The 20,860-nt window shown below is 43.5% G+C and overlaps 1 protein-coding gene across 2 annotated transcripts in view; it reads left to right on the top strand.

Annotated features, from left to right (window-relative positions):
* The first annotated feature begins 16,275 nt into the window (after positions 1-16,275).
* The window catches only part of TPRN (taperin), a 207,917-nt gene continuing 203,332 nt past the window's right edge, over positions 16,276-20,860 (top strand). For both annotated transcript variants that reach the window (XM_030206212.1, XM_030206213.1), the window contains exon 1: positions 16,276-18,942. In XM_030206212.1, the coding sequence (XP_030062072.1) occupies positions 16,387-18,942 (2,556 nt within the window). In that variant the 5' untranslated portion in view covers positions 16,276-16,386. The remainder of the gene's footprint in view (positions 18,943-20,860) is intronic.

Raw genomic sequence — 20,860 nt, 5'->3', positions numbered from 1 at the left:
GCAGAAGGGTCAGCTCACCTACCAAATCAGATTGGACTGCAGTTAAAAGGATGGTAAGGTATTTAAAAGGTACCATTGATTGTAAATTAAAGATTTCAGCCAATAATAATCCAAAACTAATATGTTACTGTGATTCAGATTGGGCAGGGGATCATTCTGATTATAAATCCACAAGTGGATATGTGTTTATGTATGGAAATGTACAAATTTCTTGGGCCAGTCATAAACAAAGTATTGTGAGTCTGTCTTCTACAGAAGCTGAATATGTGGCTGTATCAGAAGCATGCAGAGAACTGATGTGGATTGAAAAACTTTTGCTGGATTTTGGAATATGAAGAAAAGGATGCCGCCACTTTTGTAGAGAAGGCTAGACGATATTTAATATAAACAGTGTATTTACAATTTTTCTGCATAGCTCAATGGGCTATTGCAGGAAGCATTTCTTGATAAGCAATATACAAACCAGAATGAATGATTAAAACAAAGCAATGTAAAGCAAAGAAATCAGAATGCTATAGACAGACAAAGAAATTAGAATGCTCAAGGTAAATCGAAATGCTTAATACCTCTTTGTTTCACTCTGTTTTTATACCGTCCTTCTTTGGCATCTGACCAATTCTCTCATACAACATTCCTGTGCAAGTCTCTGAATACCACAAAGCTGTTAATCATGGGCAGAACATGCTACATCTGTTTTCCCTTATCGGCCTCCCTTTCTTGCCAGACTTTCTGGAGCCATGCCTTTGGCTAATGTGGGCCCCATCATGTCCCAGGAGGTTTTAGTGTTGAAACAGCTAGCTCTGCATGTTCTTTGAAGCATTCCACTTCTATTTTTTTTTTATGCTTTTATTCAACATTTTTATGCTTTTATTCAACATCCTCCCTTTTGAGGACTGATTATTTCAGGCCTCAAACATCTGTTTCAGCTCCAGTCTGTTTCTTCACCTCCCTTCTAAATCTCCTCCCCCCTTGTTTGTGGCATTCAGTTTCTGCACGCTTTTTCAATATTTTTGGCTGACATATTAAAGTTCTATTTATTCTGAATTTCAGTTATCATTGTTATTTTAAAAACATCCTGGCACATCTTTGCAAACATGCTAATACATGTTGCATTAAACAGATTCAATTGTACTAGGGTACAAAATTTATATCTCTTGAGGTATATAATTTATAGGACAGTGAGCTTCATTAAAGGGAAGTGCACTGTCATTCATTCTTACTTTTCATTAGCTGATGTGGCATTAAAAATTACACAAATTAAAAGCATAATATTCATTGAATCAGTTGTTACAACATTCTGCGTGTAAGTGCACTTTATCGGGGGAATGTGTTCAGTTGTCATACTATTAATCAGACACCAAAATGATGTCTGTGGGCACTTGTCCATAAGCAAGGCTTGCTTATAAATAGTCTCATTTGTCCAATGAAGGTTTTCATCATCTCTTACACAGGTATTATTGGGATCACAGTCATGGTGCCCACTCAATTTTATCATTGTAGTCCCATATATCATAGCTGGCAAGGACAAGGATGTGGGCACATATGATACAATCAGTCAGATTCAACATCTTGGCCGCTGCAACAAGTCTATTATCATATGTGTTCATTGTCCATTAACAAACAACAACATCCCAATACCATCATGTTTCGGGACATGTTTGTTTATTCTTTGTCCATTTCAATATTATTAGTTCGTCGAATATCTGATAAGTGTATCCAAGAAGTATGACCTTCCAGACAGGCAGCGGTCTGAGTAAGGGCCGTGATAGCAAAAGGCCCTACATACACAGGATCCTTCCATGTTTTATGTGTAAAGTTCTTTCGTAGCACTAGGTCACCTACTTTAAAAGCACAAACATCATTAGTAGTTCCTGCCTGTGATACTACATTTGTTCGGATCATATCACTTGTCAGGTTCAACATAGGTTGTAGCTTTTGCCAGTACTGAGCTGTGCTATCAGTACTTGCTGTCTGCATCGGGAAGAAATGACGTCCTGTCTGAATTTGGAATGGGGTCAATTTAGTACGCCCATTAGGTTGGGCCCTTATAACCATCAAAGCTAATGGTAACAAATCAAGCCAGGTATATGGTTTACCTGCTGTTTCCTTGTTTAAAGCCTTCAGTAATACTCTCAATTTAGTTTTTAAAATACCATTGTAGCGCTCCACCAAACCATTGGAGGTGGGGCGATACACTGATACTTTTCTGTGTGTTAAACCCATAATCATTTCCATTTCTTTCAAAACACTGTTATTAAAATGTGTCCCGTTATCAGAAATTATTCTAGACGGACACCCATGTCTTGGCATAATATGAGTTACCAGGCATTGTACCACTTCATGTGCTGTCTCCCTTTTACATGGAAATGCTTCTATCCACCTTGAAAAAGCATCCACCCAAACTAACAAATATCTTTTTCCCTGCACTGGAACAATCATATCAGTGAAATCGATATACCATTCTTTTGCTGGGCCTTCTGGTATTGGAAGTGTCCCAGGTGATATTTTAGGACCTCGTTTAGGTATGTTAATATTGCATACCATGCAATTTTGCACAACCTGTTGAATCAGGTTATCAATTTTTAAAGTCCAAAATCTTTGCTCAAATTGTTGCCTCATTGTTTCCTTATTCCAATGCATGGTTGCATGCCAACCAGCCAATACCTTAATCGCCTGGCTCATTGGCATACAAGGTAATCCTTCTTCTGCATTAAACCATTCACTTCCCAATTTCATACATCCTCTCTTCAACCATTTTTCACTTTCCTGTCCCTCTGGCTGCCACATTTCAATCTTATCTACATTCGTAAGTGGCCCTTCCTGTGTCTGTCTAGTATTATACAAAATCTTTTCACTTTGCTTAACCACCTCCGTTGCTGCTGCATCAGCCATTGCATTACCTAGTGCCTCAAAGGTTGGCCTTTCAGTGTGGGCCGGGGTCCACACAACTGCAGTTTTTCTACCTTCACGTTCCCTTCTTGCCAAAATTTCAAATAGCAATTTCCAATATGTGTAATGTTGTAGATTTTTACCTGCACTGGTTATCATCCCCCTACGCTGCCATTTTAATATATGATACTGTAGTGAACTTGCAACGTAACCACTATCAGTATATATAGTCATATCAGTGTGTTGTAAGGCCGTAATAACGGCTAAAAGTTCAGCATGCTGTGCAGTCTGATCAGGAGGGGTTTTATATTGTACTTGCATTATCTTTCTTAGATTCTCATCTACCTGCACGCAGGCAAAGCCTGCAACAGTCCTTTCACAAGCTCCATCTGTAAACCATATTAACCCATCAGATAAGGGTTCAAAAGTAAGACAATGAAATGTAGGGATTTCTATAGTATCAATCTCACCCTCTTGATCGACAGGAAAAAGCAGATCTATCTTATTTCTCTGTTCTTTAGTTAATGGTATTATTCTTATATCTTGTCCTAAAAGTACTGCTTGATATTTTCCAAATCTAGTGGCTGTCAATGCCGTCTGGCTAGGGCTCAACAGCGTTTTAATCGTGTGGTTAGTATGTATTACAATAGGAACAAAAGGCATTTGTGCTCTCCATTTACCTACTGCAGCCACTATAGCTGTCAGTAACTTTGGTATTTCTTTCATTCCCTTCTCCACATGATTAAAAGAGCCTGACAAAAAAGCTACTGGTGCATTTACTTCATTGTTTTGATTAATCATAGCTGCCCAACTATTTCCCATGTCTTTTACCCACAAATGCACAGGTGATTGGATATCTATTACTGCTAACGGTCCTGGAGATAACAAATCCCTCACAATCTTAGCCAATACCATCTTATCCTGTTCTTCCAATACAATTAGTGTATTCTTTGGTGTGGCTGCGGGCAGTTTCAAATGTTTATAAAGTCTCATTACTTTTTGTGTATAATTTGGTATCCATTGTCTGCAGTAATTTAACATTCCCAAAACAGCACGTAACTGGGTAACTGTTTGCGGTACCGGAGTTTCATTTAAAATAGATATAACTTCCGGTATAATGACCCTATGTTCTGCTGAAACATTTTGTCCTAAAAAGGTGACAGTAGACTGAGCTATAACACATTTTTCCCTGTTACATTTATATCCTAACTCTCCTAATAACAAAAATAATTTTGTAGTCCAATCTAGGCATTCTGCTTCAGTCTCAGCAGACAGTAGAATATCATCTACATAGACAAACAATGACACCGTGTCAGGCAATTGACTCCTGAAATCCTTTAAATCCATCATTAGTTGTTTTGAGAATACCGATGGACTATCAGTAAAGCCTTGAGGCATCCTAGTCCACCTGTATGCCTCATTCTGTACTATAAATGACGTCAAATCCCTAGACTCTGGATGAAGAGGTATTGAAAAGAATGCATTAGACAAGTCAATAACAGTGTTATATGCATATATATTCTGGGTATGCAAAAGTGTAGCAGGATTTGCACAAATCGGAAATTGATTTTTTGTAACCTCATTTAGCTCTCTTAAATCATGTACTATCCTTACATTGTTTTCCCCTTTCGGGACAGGAAACAATGGGGTATTGTACGGGGATACTGAAGGTTCAATAATACCACATTTCAATAATTTATCAATGTGTTCCAAGGTTTTGGATACTAATTTAGGTCGTATGGGGTAAGGGTCTTGCTTCGGCCCCTTTGCCCCTTCTATTAATTCTATCTTATGGGGTTTTGCATTTATGGCTAGTCCATATGGTGAATCACTTGTACTCCAAATATGTTGTGGTAATTCTTCCATAACCCTTACTTTATTTTCATTATTCAACTGTTGGACCATAGTGAGCAAACTTGGTATTTCTTTATTTCCAAAATCTAAACACAATCCTAATTGAGACAACAAGTCTCTACCACACAAATTTACTGGGCAATCAGGTGCCACTAAGAAGGGTACCACAGCCTCCCTTGAACCGTGCGGTTGGCATTCCAAGCGCACCAGAGTCGGTTCTGTTAGCCTTTTTCTTTGTTCTATCCCCGTAAATCCCACTGTTGTTCTATACTGATTTGAAAGTTTAACTCCCTGTGGTTTTGCACACAATACAGAAGTACTCGCCCCTGTATCTATCAAAAATCTCACAGGAGTTCCATATTTGCCAATTGTCAATGTAATAAAGGGTTCCCTTGTGTCTAACCTGAAAATCATTCCCTCTTCCTGACACGGGTTTGCTTCCAGTCAATAGCATTGGTCTGAAGTATTCTGCCAAGTTGGAAAGGCATTTACAGTACCCTGTCTCTGTACTGCAGCTCCTGGTCCCTGTGATTGCATCGCCGGCTGCTGTAAGGCAGTCTGCGGGGCACTCACAGGCATCCCTACTACTTGTGGCATTAATCCTTGCTGCGTCTGCATTTGTACTTGGGGCATTCCTGCATTCTGATAACATTCTGAAGCATAGTGACCATATTGCTGACAAATCATATTGTTCAGAGGTTATTAGAGATTTTAAATCACCTCTTTCCCTATTAGCCCTACACACAGAACTAAGGACTGTGACTAATTCAAGCCAGATGATCTCTTAACACTGCAGGAATCTCACTTAAAAAAGAGTCAAACAAAGTTAAATTGCAAAGACATTCCACATAGAGAACTAGAAACAGAATAACACATATTTTTAAAATAAACAGAGATCACCTTATAAGACAAAATCAAACTTATTTAAATCTAATCTAAAACAATCTTTTAAAAGGAACAAAAAAAAAATTTCAGTTCTTTCAGACCTTTCTAACCGTTAGCTTAGCAACAGCCAGACACCGAGAAATCAAAAACAGATGACATTCCTCAACCTTCAGGCTGAACCAAAGGCTGATTTTCCTGTTCTCGCTGTATTTTTTCTACATCTGCATGAAACAGATCTGCTGCTAAAGAAAATAAATTCCAAATTGTAAGATGTTGTTCTAAGCTTTTCTTCTGCCTAGTTTTATTTTTATTTTCTTGTAAATAGCTCAGGAGAGATAATAATTTTGGACGATCAAACGATCCATCCTGAGACCAGCTCAAAACAGAATCTTTTCCTTCATATTTGACCCATTTGTCATGTATTTTTTCAATCTGTTTTTTTTCTAATGGGAATAACTCTATGACATGCTGCAAAGGGGAGCATTTTTTTGAACTATCTAAATCTAAATACATAGCATATACAGGAGGCTTTTCTTTCTTATCTGCCCCTTTCCCTTTCATTTTATTCTGACTATTACAATTTCTCCTATAGAGCCACAACCTACAAAAATATACTACTGCACCTAAACCAAGAAAATATACAAAACAGAAAACTACAAAGCTAAACAAATATACCAGTAATAAGGCCACAGTGTAAGCTTACTCACGTGTCTTCTTATTTCTCTTTTTAGCAAGCCCAGGAGTTATCACCTGTATGTCCACGTCAGTAGTTTGATCAATCCCACATCAGTGGAGCACAGAAATTAGGCTTAAACAACGCTTGCTCTCTCAAAATCCTGCAAAAAACTTCGTTAACAACAAACACTTAATTTGTTATTCGTCTGGCCTTCTCTTTTCCGTGTGCGGCCTACTCCTACTCCTGCTCCTGGCTGGCTCGCCACTTTGAAGAAAAGGATGCCGCCACTTTTGTAGAGAAGGCTAGACGATATTTAATATAAACAGTGTATTTACAATTTTTCTGCATAGCTCAATGGGCTATTGCAGGAAGCATTTCTTGATAAGCAATATACAAACCAGAATGAATGATTAAAACAAAGCAATGTAAAGCAAAGAAATCAGAATGCTATAGACAGACAAAGAAATTAGAATGCTCAAGGTAAATCGAAATGCTTAATACCTCTTTGTTTCACTCTGTTTTTATACCGTCCTTCTTTGGCATCTGACCAATTCTCTCATACAACATTCCTGTGCAAGTCTCTGAATACCACAAAGCTGTTAATCATGGGCAGAACATGCTACATCTGTTTTCCCTTATCGGCCCCCCTTTCTTGCCAGACTTTCTGGAGCCATGCCTTTGGCTAATGTGGGCCCCATCATGTCCCAGGAGGTTTTAGTGTTGAAACAGCTAGCTCTGCATGTTCTTTGAAGCATTCCACTTCTATTTTTTTTTTATGCTTTTATTCAACATTTTTATGCTTTTATTCAACAAATAGCTGAACAGAGACCAATCCAGATAATGGAAGATAATCAGAGCTGCATCAGACTGTCACAGAATGACAAGGTTCAGTCACGCACCAAGCACATCGCAACGAAATATCACAACGTGCGAGAGCTGGCGAAAGAAGGGGTCATCAGTCTAGACTATTGTCACACCAGTGAGATGACAGCTGACATCATGACCAAACCGTTACCCAGAGAACGTTTTGAGAATCTGCGAATAAAGCTTGGATTTTGTATGAATTAATAATTGCATGACAGTTATGCATGAGAAGGGGTTTGTTGGAATAATGTATTGTATTTTACATGCATTGTCTGTCTGCAATGTTTTTTTTTTCTCTCTCTGTGATTACTCTGTGACCTCTGATGTGAATTACTTAGAGAGGTCACACCCATGCAACTTCCTGTGGGGGTTAGGCACAGCACATGGAGCTCATGATCTCTCCTAACCTGAGAGGATCCATGGTGTGAGCATCCATTACCATCTAAGCACATGGAAAGAGCTGATAATCCAAATGTATAGTATTATGTATATATAAGCCTGTCTGAATATAATCTAACTACAAACTGTGAGTAAACAGATGTTTTGTTACTTCAACTTTAAAGTGACTCAGCAGTGAATTATTCTGGGGTGTATGAGAGAGATGAAGAAAAGAAATTAACATTTCTAAAGCTGAAGCTGTGTGTATAAAATCTGCTAATTATTTACTACAAATAATCCAACAAATACCTCATCAGAGGATGATGATGGAGTGCATGGGGAGTTCTCTGGTGAGGACTCTCAAGGCATTCCATCTGACTCCACTCCCTCGCCACAAAGACAGCTGTCTCCTCCCGAGAGCTTGTCTTTCTCATCTTTTGTTCGGGAGATGTCTGAGGCCATCCCCTTCCCCGTGGAAATTGTGGATGAGCCCAGAGCTAAAATGCTTGAGGTTCTGGACTATCTATCTCCACCTTCATCTTCTGCCACAGTTCCTTTTCATGAGACTCTCAAGGAACTTATGCTAAGGAACTGGGAGAAGCCTTTTTCTTGCCCAACCGTCCCCAAAAACGTAGAGTCCCAATACCGGATCCACGGGGAACCCAGTCTCATGCGGGCTCAATTGTCTCATGATTCAGCGGTGGTGGATTCCGCTCTCAGAAGAGCCAAGAGTTCCAGGAGCTTCTCCTCAGCGCCCCCGGGGCGGGAGTATGGAACTTTGGACTCTTTTGGGAGGAAGGCGTATCAGGCTGGTCTGCTCGCCGCCAAGATCCAGTCGTACCAACTCTACACGAGTATTCATTTGCGGAACTCTGTGAGGCAACTTGAGAGTTTGGTAGATACACTCCCAGAGGAGAAAGCCGAACCCTTTCGTCAAGTGATCAGGCAGCAGAAGGCGTGTCGCAAGTTCCTGTCCAGGGGCGTTTTTGACACTTGCGATGTGGTATCTCGCTTCTCTGCTCAAGGTATAGCGATGCACAGGCTCTCATGGCTGCGTGCCTCTAACCTGGAGGAACGAACTCAGCGGAAGATAGCAGATATCCCATGCCGGGGGGATCACCTTTTCGGGGAGAAGGTAGAAGAGATGATTGATCATCTCTACCAGCGTGACAACGCTATGGATTCTCTCTCCCGCCGGGCGCCTTCTGCAACCACTTCCACTTCTAGGAAGTTTTTTAAGGGAAGAAGAAGTGCTCCTTTCGTTTCTAGGAACCGCAAGTACACTTCTTATTCCCGTCAGCCGGTTCAGGCTCGACCCCAGCCCGCTCGCTCTCGTCAGCAGCGGGCACCGAAGCAGGCCCCTGCAGCTCCCCAGCAAAAACCAGGGACGGGTTTTTGACTGGCTCCAGCAGAGCATAGCCGGAATCAAAGTACCTGTGCTGAACGATCTGCCGGTCGGAGGGAGGTTAAAATTTTTTCACCAAAGGTGGCCTCTCTTAACCTCCGATCGGTGGGTTCTCCAAATAGTCCGGTCCGGGTACGCTCTCAATTTGATTTCCGAACCTCCAAATTGCCCACCAGGAGCTCAGTCTTTCAGCTCCTACCACAAGCAGGTACTTGCAGAGGAACTCTCCGCCCTTCTCAGCGCCAATGCGGTCGAGCCCGTTCCACCAGGGCAAGAAGGGCTGGGATTCTATTCCAGGTACTTCCTTGTGGAAAAGAAAACGGGGGATGCGTCCCATCCTAGACCTAAGGGTCCTGAACAAATTCCTGGTCCGAGAAAAGTTCAGGATGCTTTCCCTGGGCACCCTTCTTCCCATGATTCAGGAAAACGATTGGCTATGCTCTCTGGACTTGAAGGACGCTTACACTCACATATCGATACTTCCAACTCACAGGAAGTATCTTCGATTTCGGCTGGGATCACAGCACTTTCAGTACTGTGTTTTGCCTTTTGGCTTGGCGTCTGCACCCAGGGTATTTACATAGTGCCTGGCAGTTGTGGCAGCGTCGCTACGCAGACTGGGAGTGCATGTGTTCCCTTATCTGGACGATTGGCTGGTGAAGAACACCTCCCCGCAAGAAACTTTGCAGTCCATGCGGATGACTATTCAGGTGCTAGAGATGCTGGGGTTTGTCATCAATTATCCCAAGTCCCATCTCGTCCCAGCTCAGAAATTGGAATTCATAGGAGCTCTGTTGTGCACAAAGACAGCTTGTGCTTATCTCCCAGGACCCAGAGCGGACAGACTTCTGTCTCTGGTTTCCAAAGTGCAAGCATCTCAGCAGATCACAGCTCGGCAGATGTTGAGATTGCTTGGCCACATGGCCTCCACAGTTCATGTGACACCCATGGCACGTTTACACATGAGATCTGCTCAATGGACCCTAGCTTCTCAGTGGTTTCAAGCCACGGGGAATCTAGAGGATGTTATCCGGCTGTCCATCAATTTTCGCAACTCCCTCAATTGGTGGACCATTCGATCCAATCTGGTCTTGGGACGCCCATTCCAAATTCCTCAGCCTCAAAAAGTGCTGACGACGGATGCATCCCTCCTCGGGTGGGGAGCGCATGTAGATGGGCTTCACACTCAAGGAGCTTGGTCTCTTCAGGAGAGACATCTCCAGATCAATCTCCTGGAATTGCGAGCGATCTGGAACGCCCTGAAGGCCTTCAGAGATCGGCTAGCCAACAAAATTGTTTTCATTCAGACAGACAATCAGGTGGCAATGTATTACACCAACAAGCAAGGGGGTACCAGATCTCGTCCTCTGTGTCAGGAGGCCGCGCAGATGTGGCTATGGGCCTGTCAAAACGGAATGTTTCTCCAAGCCACTTATCTAGCCGGTGTAAACAACAGTCTGGCCGACAGGCTGAGCAGAGTTATGCAGCCTCACGAGTGGTCCTTGAACATGACTATTGCCAAAAAGATCTTTCGAGTTTGGGGCACTCCATCGATAGATCTTTTTGCTTCCCAGGACACTCACAAGGTTCCTCAATTCTGTTCCAGACTTCAGGCCTACGGCAGACTAGCGTCGGATGCCTTCCTCCTTTTTTGGGGGACAGGACTCCTTTATGCGTATCCTCCCATCCCTTTAGTGGGGAAGACTCTCCTGAAACTCAAGCAAGACCAGGGAACCATGATTCTGATAGCGCCCTTTTGGCCCTGTCAGATATGGTTTCCCCTTCTTCTGGAACTTTCTTCAGAAGAGCCATGGAGATTGGACTGCTTTCCGACCCTCATTACTCAGAACGAGGGGGCGCTTCTGCATCCCAACCTCCGGTCTCTAGCTCTCACGGCCTGGATGTTGCGAGCGTAGAGGTTGCCTCTTTTGGTCTCTCTGAGGGTGTCTCCAGAGTCCTGTTTGCTTCCAGAAAAGATTCCACACATAAGTGTTACTCTTTTAAATGGAGGAGGTTTGCCGTCTGGTGTGACAGCAACGGTCTAGATCCTTTCTCTTGTCCTGCACAGACCTTGCTTGAGTACCTTCTGCATTTATCCGAGTCTGGTCTTAAGACCAACTCGGTCAAGGTTCATCTTAGCGCAATCAGTGCTTATCATTCACATGTAGATGGTTTGCCTATCTCTGGACAGCCTTTAGTCATGCGTTTCATGAGAGGTTTGTTTTTGACAAAGCCCCCTGTCAAACCTCCTCCAGTGCCATGGGATCTCAATGTCGTTCTCACCCAGCTGATGACAACTCCTTTCGAGCCACTGGATTCCTGTCATCTGAAGTACTTGATCGTGAAGGTCATTTTCTTGGTGGCTGTTACTTCAGCTCGTAGGGTCAGTGAGCTTCAAGCCCTGGTAGTTCATGCACCTTTCCTTGTCTTTCATCATGACAGAGTAGTTCTCCGCACGCACCCAAAGTTTTTACCGAAGGTGGTGTCGGAGTTCCATCTGAACCAGTCAATTGTCTTGCCAACATTTTTTCCCCCTCCTCACTTGAGCCCGGGCGAAAGCAAGTTGCACACTTTGGACTGTAAAAGAGCACTGGCCTGTTACGTGGAGCGGACACACCCCTTCAGACAGTCCGCCCATCTGTTTATTTCTTTTAATCCCAATAAGAGGGGAGTTGCTGTCGGAAAACGCACCATTTCTAATTGGCTAGCAGATTGCATTTCCTTCTCTTACGCCCAAGCTGGGCTGACTTTGGATGGCCATGTCACGGCTCATAATGTTAGAGCCATGGCGGCGTCACTGGCTCATCTAAAGTCAGCCACCATAGAAGAGATTTGCAAGGCTGCGACGTGGTCTTCAATCCACACATTCACATCACATTACTGCCTTCAACAGCATAGCCGACGCGACAGTCGGTTTGGGCAGTCGGTGCTGCAGAGTCTGTTTGGGGTTTAGAATCCAACTCCACCCTCCTAGGCCCATTTTTATTCTGTTCCAGGCTGCACTCTCAGTTAGTTGTGTTTGGTTTCAGGTCAATTTTGTTTTTGTCCTTGCCGTTGCGGGACCCAATTGACTATTCTTTGTTATGTTGAGTGAGCCTGGGGGCTAGGGATACCCATATGTGAGAATATTGGCCTGCTTGTCTTTGGAGAAAGAGTAGTTACTTACCTGTAACAGGTGTTCTCCGAAGACAGCAGGCAATATATTCTCACAACCCTCCCACCTCCCCTTTGGAGTTGTATTCCTCTAATTCTTGAAAATTAACTGAGGAATGTGCCCTCGCGGCGGGCGGGAAAACAGACGCGCGCATGCGCACTGCATCCGCCCGCGCGACGGGGAACATTTTTTGATTTTGATGTGGACTTTGCTAGAAAGTCCTCCGGGCCGACGTGACGTCACCCATATGTGAGAATATATCGCCTGCTGTCTTCGGAGAACACCTGTTACAGGTAAGTAACTACTCTTTTTCAATATTACCACTCTGGGGGTAGGGTGGCCATCTTGTTTCCTGGCCACGCGGTGTATTTCCAAGCACAAAGGCCCCGTGTGGTCAGAAGTAGCAAATTCCGTCCACAGCCAGCGCTCTACCACCGTCCCCAACACCGAGTCACTCACGGATTCAGGGAAGCCGACCAACCGCAAATTCGCTCTTCTTGACCTATTTTTGAGGTCATCCAGCTTTGCAGTGAACCCGTCCATCTTTTCCGTAAGTTGCTTGATTTGATTAGGGGACGCATTATCCTCAAGCTCGGACACCCTGTGCTCCAACTCCCCCGTGCGCTGCATTGTCTCAGGCAGCAGCGTTTCTATGTTAGCAAATTGGTTGGACAACCGATTGAGTTTTGCCTCCATTGCCTTTTCTACTGCCGCCGTTAATTGTAGCAATTGTTCTGGGGAGAATTTCTGTTCAGCCGGCACCTGTTGTTGGTCCAGCCCGTCCTTGCCCCCTTTCGCCTTTTCCTTCTCTTTCTTTGCGCCTTTACCAGCCATCTTTTTCGTGAGTGTCGCTATAAATTTGTCCATCTGTGCTATCTCTGGCTATTTCAGTCAATTTAAGCCAAATTCGTTAGTTTCTGCAGTAGATTTCAGCTACAGAGGGCTTCAGGGCCTCGGAGAGCAGAGCAGACACGTCTTGCTCCCTCTACTGCATCACGTGACTCACCTTGCCAACCTCTTTATGGCTGAGCCGGAACAGACTTTACATACCAGACCAAACCCCTAAAATACTACTGGTACATCGATTACATTTTTATGATTTGGACTGAGGGGGAAGAAACTCTGAAACAATTTTACAATTCCTTCAATACATACCATCCTACAATCAGATTCAAAATTGACTACTTCCCAGAAAAAGTAAACATTTTGGACACCACAGTCTCAATCAGTGATGGCTATATACAAACATCCATATACAAGAAAACCACAGACATGCAGCTACCTCCACAACTCCAGCTTTCACCCTTCACATACAAAAAGATCCATTATTTACAGCCAAGCCACAAGATACCACCATATCTGCTCTGACCCAGGGGACAGAGACAGACACCTCGAAACCCTGACTGCATCCTTCAAACAGAAAGGCTACAACCCCAAAATAATCTCCAAGAATATTGCCTCCTCCCTCAAAACACCCAGGGAAAATCTGCTACAGTACAAAGAAAAAAAGCCACAGATAGAATCCCCCTTATAGTGACATACAACCCAGAGCTAGAAAAATTAAGAAAAATCATGAGACCTGCAGCCTCTGCTCCAGGAGGATGAATTACTGAAAGAGATATTCCCATCCCCACCAGTGCTGACCTTCCGACAGCCACCCAACTTAAAACACAAGCTAATTAGAAGTAAGCTCCCAACACAGACTCAAAAAGAAAAGAATGGCACACATCCTTGCAATATATCCAGCTGCAAACTATGCCAAAATATCTCACAGGACCCACAGTCATTCACAAAGGAAAAATATTCAACATTAAGGAATCTTTCACATGCTCATCTTCCAATGTGGTATATATCATTCAGTGTAAAAAATGTGATGAAGGCTGCAACATTGGAGAAACAAGTCAGATGCTAAAGAAGAGATTTAATTTACATAGACATCATATGAAAAATGCCATCTCAAAGATTTCACACCTTTGGGACAGCACTTTAGAAAACCAGAACACTGTACCAGTGATTTTATGGTAAGGATCCTGAAAGGGAACTTTAAAACAATACGGGAACGTAAGACCTTTGAAGTCAGAATGATCAAATATTTTGACACCCACCAGACAGTACTTAACAAAGATCTGGGTTTTCTAGCCCATTATAAAGCATAAAATTGTATTGCTTTGTAAATTATATTGCTCTGTCACCTTCCTGTCTCCCTGACTCTCACCTATCCACCCCCATCCTGTTAGACTGTCAGTGAAATGCTTTGATGTTTCACTCAGATATACTGTCATTGTCCTCCTGTCTCCATGCATATAGGCTGTCACTGAAATGCTTTGAATATTCACTCATATATACTGTCATCTACCAACATTTGCTTATTTCCGATCTGACGAAGAGGGGCAACCTTCGAAAGCTAATCAAGAAATGTATTAAGTTATGTCCAATAAAAAAGGTATCATCTTATTTTCTTTTCCATGTTTTATTTTGTTTTATTTCTATGATGATTACCTTTAAAAGTGGACTAACACGGCTACCACACCTCTCTACTCAGGGTGCTGTGGTAATTAGAAGGAAAAGTTAGTGAGATGGTGGTGCAGTTGCAGGGGTAGGTTTTGAGGTGGGGCAGTTTGGGAGTGGTGGAGTAGGAGAATAGTTGTTTTTGTGTGTGGGACAGAGTATGAGGTGGTGGAGAAGTTTGTGGGTGGAATAATTTGTAGTATGGAGCAGTGTGGGGGAGGGGAGTATTTTTGAGTGTGGGGCAGTTGCAGCAAATAGATTTTTGGGATGGGCGGTTTGTGGAAAGATGGGGAAATTGAGGAGCACTTTTCCAAAATTCAGTCCATCAGCAGCAGTTTAGAGAAAAATAGGTAGCAGATTTTGGACTGAGTTTTGCATATTGAACACAGTCATTAAAATACCATACAATAAGTGAATCTTGCCTTCATGAACAAAAGTCATCCCATAACTCAAAACTAACAAACAAATGGACTGGAATAGTGGTCCTCAGTTGCAGGGGGGTAGTTTTTGGAAGAGGGGGCAGTATGTGGGGCATTTATGGAGGTAGAGCATTTTTTAGGAAGGTAATCTGTGTGGGAACTTTGCAGGGTGATAGTGCAGTTGCTGGGGGGTTAGCTTTTGGGTGTGGGTGCAGTTTGCAGGGTGGTGGGACAATTGAGGGGGTTGGGAGAGTAGAGAGCAAGAAGAGTCAGTTGGAATTTCGTAACTGCTATGTTTCACTATATATGTTTCTCTACCCTACAAAAGCTTGAAACTGTTTCTCGTTTAGAAATACATTGGACCATTTTTTTTGTTGGATGGGAAGTTATTTCTCTGGAACCCTGGGGTTCCATTTGGCCCGTTTGTCGAACTCGATGGTCTTTTTTTGTTTTTTTCTTTACCAGTTTTTCCTACATCCCAAGTTTCATTCTATTCCCGTTAAATTTTCAGAGAGTTATTTTGTTCATGGACAGATACTTGTACAATTCCTTATTACTTCCGTTGGGTTGGAAATGTTTTAAAAAGTAATATTTAAAAATACTTAGTTAACATGTTTAATATTTGTAATGTAATATTTAAGAAGCTTGTAAAGGAAAACCGTAACCGTCTGGCTGCCCTTAGCCTACTTGAAACTATAGGAAAAGACGATTTTATTTGATAATCTTTACTTCAGATGTGGAGGAAATGTCATTGAAATCTGTGAAGAAAACAAAGTTGGACGGTGTAAGTCATCCTGATGGGTGAGAATCCTACCGGCTTGGTCTACTCTGAAGAAGGTAATAACATTCCTGAGTTAACAACAAATGTGTGAAAAGAGGATTCGCTCTACCAGGACCCAGTTCTGACAAGTTTTTCGTACAGGTGCTCTGATCGATCCTGTAAACGGGATTTTAATTGCGTAATGCGTTAATCAAAGAATGAGGTGTGGTAGGTTAACTGCTTCATAGTCGAATCCCAGCAGCAAGTGGCTAGTGATGAGGCATTTTTCGGAAAGGTTGGGCAGGTGAGTCAATTTGTCAAGGAGATTTAATAGACTACCTCGTGGCGACTTCCTATTTCTGACGCTGTCCAAGATCCGATTGGTAGCTACTGTTTTCAGAGCGAGGCTTGAAAGCAGGTGACCCGTGACGTATAGGAAAGGGGTGGGGCTGTGAAAGGAGGCGGACTGGGGAGGAGGCTCGTTGTGTTTAGGAAGCTGAGTGAGAGGGCTGAGATTAGGTTGGGAGATATTGTAGTGGGGATTCAGGGCCTTTAGTCCCGGGGAGGGAGTTGCTTCAAGGCCTGAGTCCTACGATGCTGTCGGCGACCGCCAGTAGTAGTAATGCCATCTGGTCCCAGGAGCCACCACCGCGTAGCCCGGAGCGGGGCAGGATGCCGACCTGGCAGCGGGAGATCCTGGAGCGAAAGCGGGCTAAGACGGCCGGAAGCCCATGCAGTGAGCTCTCACCCGGTAGGAAGCGCAGTGAGTACGCCGTTTATCGGAGCTTTGCCTCTGGCAAGCCGCAGCCACGCTCCCCGGCCAGGAAACCGATGAATAACTCTGGGGAGGGTAGTGCTGGGACGGAGCAGGAGAGCCTGGTGCTACAGGAAAGCTTGGGACCCTTGCATCAGAATCCCTTTATTAGACTCGAGAAGGAAAGGAAGCGACGGCTGCAGCAGCTCCAGACATCTAGCGAGTCTCAGTCAGGTAACAATTGCACACCTATCCAGCATCTGCTGGATCTCTATAGCAATGTGCCTGGCATCAGAACCATCCGGGCGGAGAATATCATCATAATCGAGTCTGATCCGGATTACTTCTCCGAACACAGCCGTAGTACCAGCCCCAAGGCTGTTGATAGTGCCACAGATTCTCTAGCTGCATTGCTGGCCAGAAGGAGCAACAAGGTGACCGAGATCAGTGCCTCTGAGGTGGTTGTCTATGAACCTTCACTGAGCCAGAGCCAGGAGGAGATCAGTACCCACAGCATGGGACAGTTTAATGGTTTGCTGGATGATGGTATGGGTCACAGTGGCAGGGTCAGCCGTTTACTGGAAAAATTTGACCAGAATTATATTAGGCCTCAGAGATCAAGAAGTTCAGACAGCCTCCTGGATCAAGACTGCAATTATAAGCCACATATGCTGCCAAAATCTCCTCTTTCTTCACCAGCAGTGGAATGGCAGAGCCACAGTTCCATTTACAAGTTATCCAGCAAGTCAGAGGTTACTTCTGGGTTTGCTTTCAATGGACCAATTCCCTGGATACCTTCCAAACACAGTTCTTTGTCTGTCTTATCTTCTCCATCTGAACCAACTTCTCGTAAACTGACACTTTCAAGTCCTCAGTCCCCTTCTGCATATCTCGGATCTTTTTCACATTCCCTGTCTTCACAATCTGAAAAATCCACAACTATGGAGGATAAATCAGGGTCCCTAGATGTACCCTCCAGGGAGAAGTTTGAAAACTTCTCTTTGCCGTTGAACCAAATACAGAGTAAACTGAAAAATGTTTCTCAGAAAACTGGTAACAGCACAATTACAGTGTACCCAAAAGGATTTAACAACTTAAATTCAAAAGATTCCGTTATAGAAAGCTTCCCGGCTAAAAAGGATTTACTTCTAACCAATGGTCATGTAGTCCATTCAGAACTGGACTTAATGTCAGCAGAATCCATCATAATCCAGGAAATTCTAGCTGGTAATACTGAAGAGAGAGAGAGACTTACTAGGAACGCTTCTGAACAGAATAGACTGGTGCCATCCACTGTAAGTTCTTCAACTGATGAGTTGCTCAAAGGAGGAGAGACATGGAGGACAAAATCTGAGGTGGATTTGATCAGGTTAAAGTTTTGTGCAACACCTGCTACCTCGCCATATGAAACCTCAGGGCTGAGCCATTCCACAGAGAAATTAACCAGTTTCACTCCCAGTCAACAGAAACAGGTGTCAGCAGCCATCAGCAGCAACGATTCCTTCCAGATTCAGCCTGCCCCTAAGCCAGATCTTGCAAACATCCCAGCAGATGATGTCCAGGCAATGACCCTGGCAAACATCCGAATGCAATCCAAGAACACCTTCACCTTCATCCCCAAGAGGAGGCCGGAATCTCCTTCATATCAAGTGGAAGACGGAAACATGGAAAAGCCAAATGATAAGTATGGTGCTTCTAATTTCAGCTACTGCCAAATGCAGTTTAGATATTTGGATGGTGAGCATGGTGGTCAGGACAGGAAAGAGGATTCCATATCTGAAGAAGCTTCCCTGCATCCCACTGACGTTGATGCAGAGATAATGGAATCCACAGATGACTCAATGGTGCCCCTGCCTAAGGTTGACCAGAGACAGGAGCTGCTGCCTCCTTGTGCCTCAGTGACTGAGAGATATTCCTTGACTGGTCTTGGAGCAGAATTGGAGTTTCTCGGCAATGTGAAGGAAGAGGAGCATGAAAAGACTTCCAGGGTCCCCATTACCAACATTCGCAATAGGGAGTTTAGCAGCTTGGATGTCCCTGTTACAAACATTGATGATATGATCCATGCAGAAGGAAAAGGGACTAATCCCTCTTCTTTTTCCTTCCAGCCTCATGTTGGACTATCATCCTTCCATTTCAAAAAAGGCAATACATTCACTGTGGTGCCTAAGCACAAACTGTTTGCCCCTGATGATGAAGGCTTTGGTGCCTCAGATAGAGAGCGGGATGCTGGTTGTGAGGTTGATTCAAGATTAAAAACTGAATCTGTGGAGGGCTCTGAACTAGGAGTCTCTAATAAAAAGCGCTACCCCACAGTCAATGAGATTGAAGTGATTGGTGGATACATGTTGCTGCAGAAGTCATGCCTGTACAAGCATGATTCCACTAGAAAAAAGGTAATGGTGCTGGTTGTCTGAGGGAGGGAGACTTTTATAAATGCACATCTATAGGATGGTACAGATTATTGCTTTAGAAATGGTCCTGATCCAAAGTGTAGGAGAAAGCGTGTGTATAAATGAGACCTTCCAGTAGTGCTTAAGTGATGGTGCCCTGGGACACACAAGCTGTATGAAGGGGAAAAATTACCAAATACTGACGCAGTGCAGTATTGAGACATAACCCCTCATTCTATAATCCTGCACGCCTAAAGTTACACTTATTTTATAGGATACCTACAGTTGTGTGTAACTTAATTGGCAAATTAGCTGCTAATTGGCCCTAAATTATTGGTTATAATTGGTATTGGCACTAATTGGTACTAAATGGCAGTTGCATGTGTAATTGCACTTAGTATTCTGTATAACCATGGCATGTAAATTCTATAGCCTGTAACTGCAAGGGGGTGTGTAAGTGGGAGGGGTATGGGCAGGTCAAAGGCATGCAACGTCTGGTATACTATACTTGGCACAACTGTAACATTTAGGTGCAGACATTTACACTAGCCATTGACTTGGTGTAAATGGTCATACCTAAATGTTGGTATAACTCCTGACTTCACTAGTATTCTATAACATCAGCTACACACGTAACTGTCGATTTATAGAATTTTGTATTTAGCATACAGCATCCTGATGCCTGACTTGTGGCAACCTGTAGAGAATTACCCCTTAAATAGTAGTCGCATACTTAGTCCTTAGTGAATGATTATAAGCCTCAGGGGCAGGCCACAGATTTTTTTACATTGAATATCAGTGATATGAAAAGTTTGGAGGATGATTTTGGCACTGTTACCCTATAATCTATATTTATGCCAAGCAGGAATGGGGGTGGTGAAGATGAGTGCAGTGCAAAGTTTAGGCATGTCAGCGGATTACTTGTTTTTCACAGCTGGTGGTTACAAATTTAGTTTTTGCTCTGTAAAAGTAGCTTCTATTCAGTCTGCTGACAATTACCTGATATTGTAAGCAGTGAAGCCTGACTTGGAGAAGGCTTCTGTGCCTTTCACTGACCTTCCTGAGAGTTGGTTTATTATGTACCTTTAAAGGTGCCCAAGGTGCTATGCAGGTGGCTGCTCCCTCAGAGCGTGAGAACTTGCTTCATGATCCTTTGGAATCCCTGTTGACTTTGCCTTTGGTCAGAGGTTATTCAGGGGGGGGGGGGGGGAAACCTACTAAACTTTCTTAGGAACACATTGTGCAACAATCTTGGGCTGGCAGGGCAGGTGGAGGCACAGATCTGATTGGGTGTGGCCCTGAAGGTCTGGTGCTCAGTACAGCATCACCAGGTAAGACAGACATATGTTTAATTCTTTGTGGTGTACAATTACATCCATAACTCTTTACACAAGCAGAATTTTTTTTTCTCTAGAAGTTTCTTCATTTACCTTTCTGGACTTCCTGCTTAATTGAGTGGAGGAGTGGCCTAGTGGTTAGGGTGGTGGACTTTGGTCCTGGGGAACTGAGGAACTGAGTTTGATTCCCGGCACAGGCAGCTCCTTGTGACTCTGGGCAAGTCACTTAACCCTCCATTGCCTGCCGCATTGAGCCTGCCATGAGTGGGAAAGTGCGAGGTACAAATGTAATAAAAAAAAAAAAAATTGGAGCTGGCATTTGTTGGGCTGTGGCATCGGGAACCTTTGATTGTAACTACAGAGGGTTTTCCCCTATTTTCTGTTGTCATTCCACCTCAGCCCAGTGATCAGAGCAAAGGTGAGCCAGAAGCTATAAACTGCAGCTCCATATGGAATGTGCTAATATGACTCTCCAGTCTAATCATTGGCTGGGACTCCCTCCTTCAAGGGGCTCTGCTAATACCCCCTGCTGGTCTGAGGAGTAGACACCAGGTCAAAGAATCCACATGGTAGTACACTTGACT

This window comes from Microcaecilia unicolor, chromosome 6 (assembly GCF_901765095.1).
Source record: "Microcaecilia unicolor chromosome 6, aMicUni1.1, whole genome shotgun sequence".
NCBI lineage: Eukaryota > Metazoa > Chordata > Amphibia > Gymnophiona > Siphonopidae > Microcaecilia > Microcaecilia unicolor.
The sequence above is the reverse complement of the archived record's forward strand: the minus strand, read 5'-3'. Positions and strand labels throughout refer to the sequence as shown.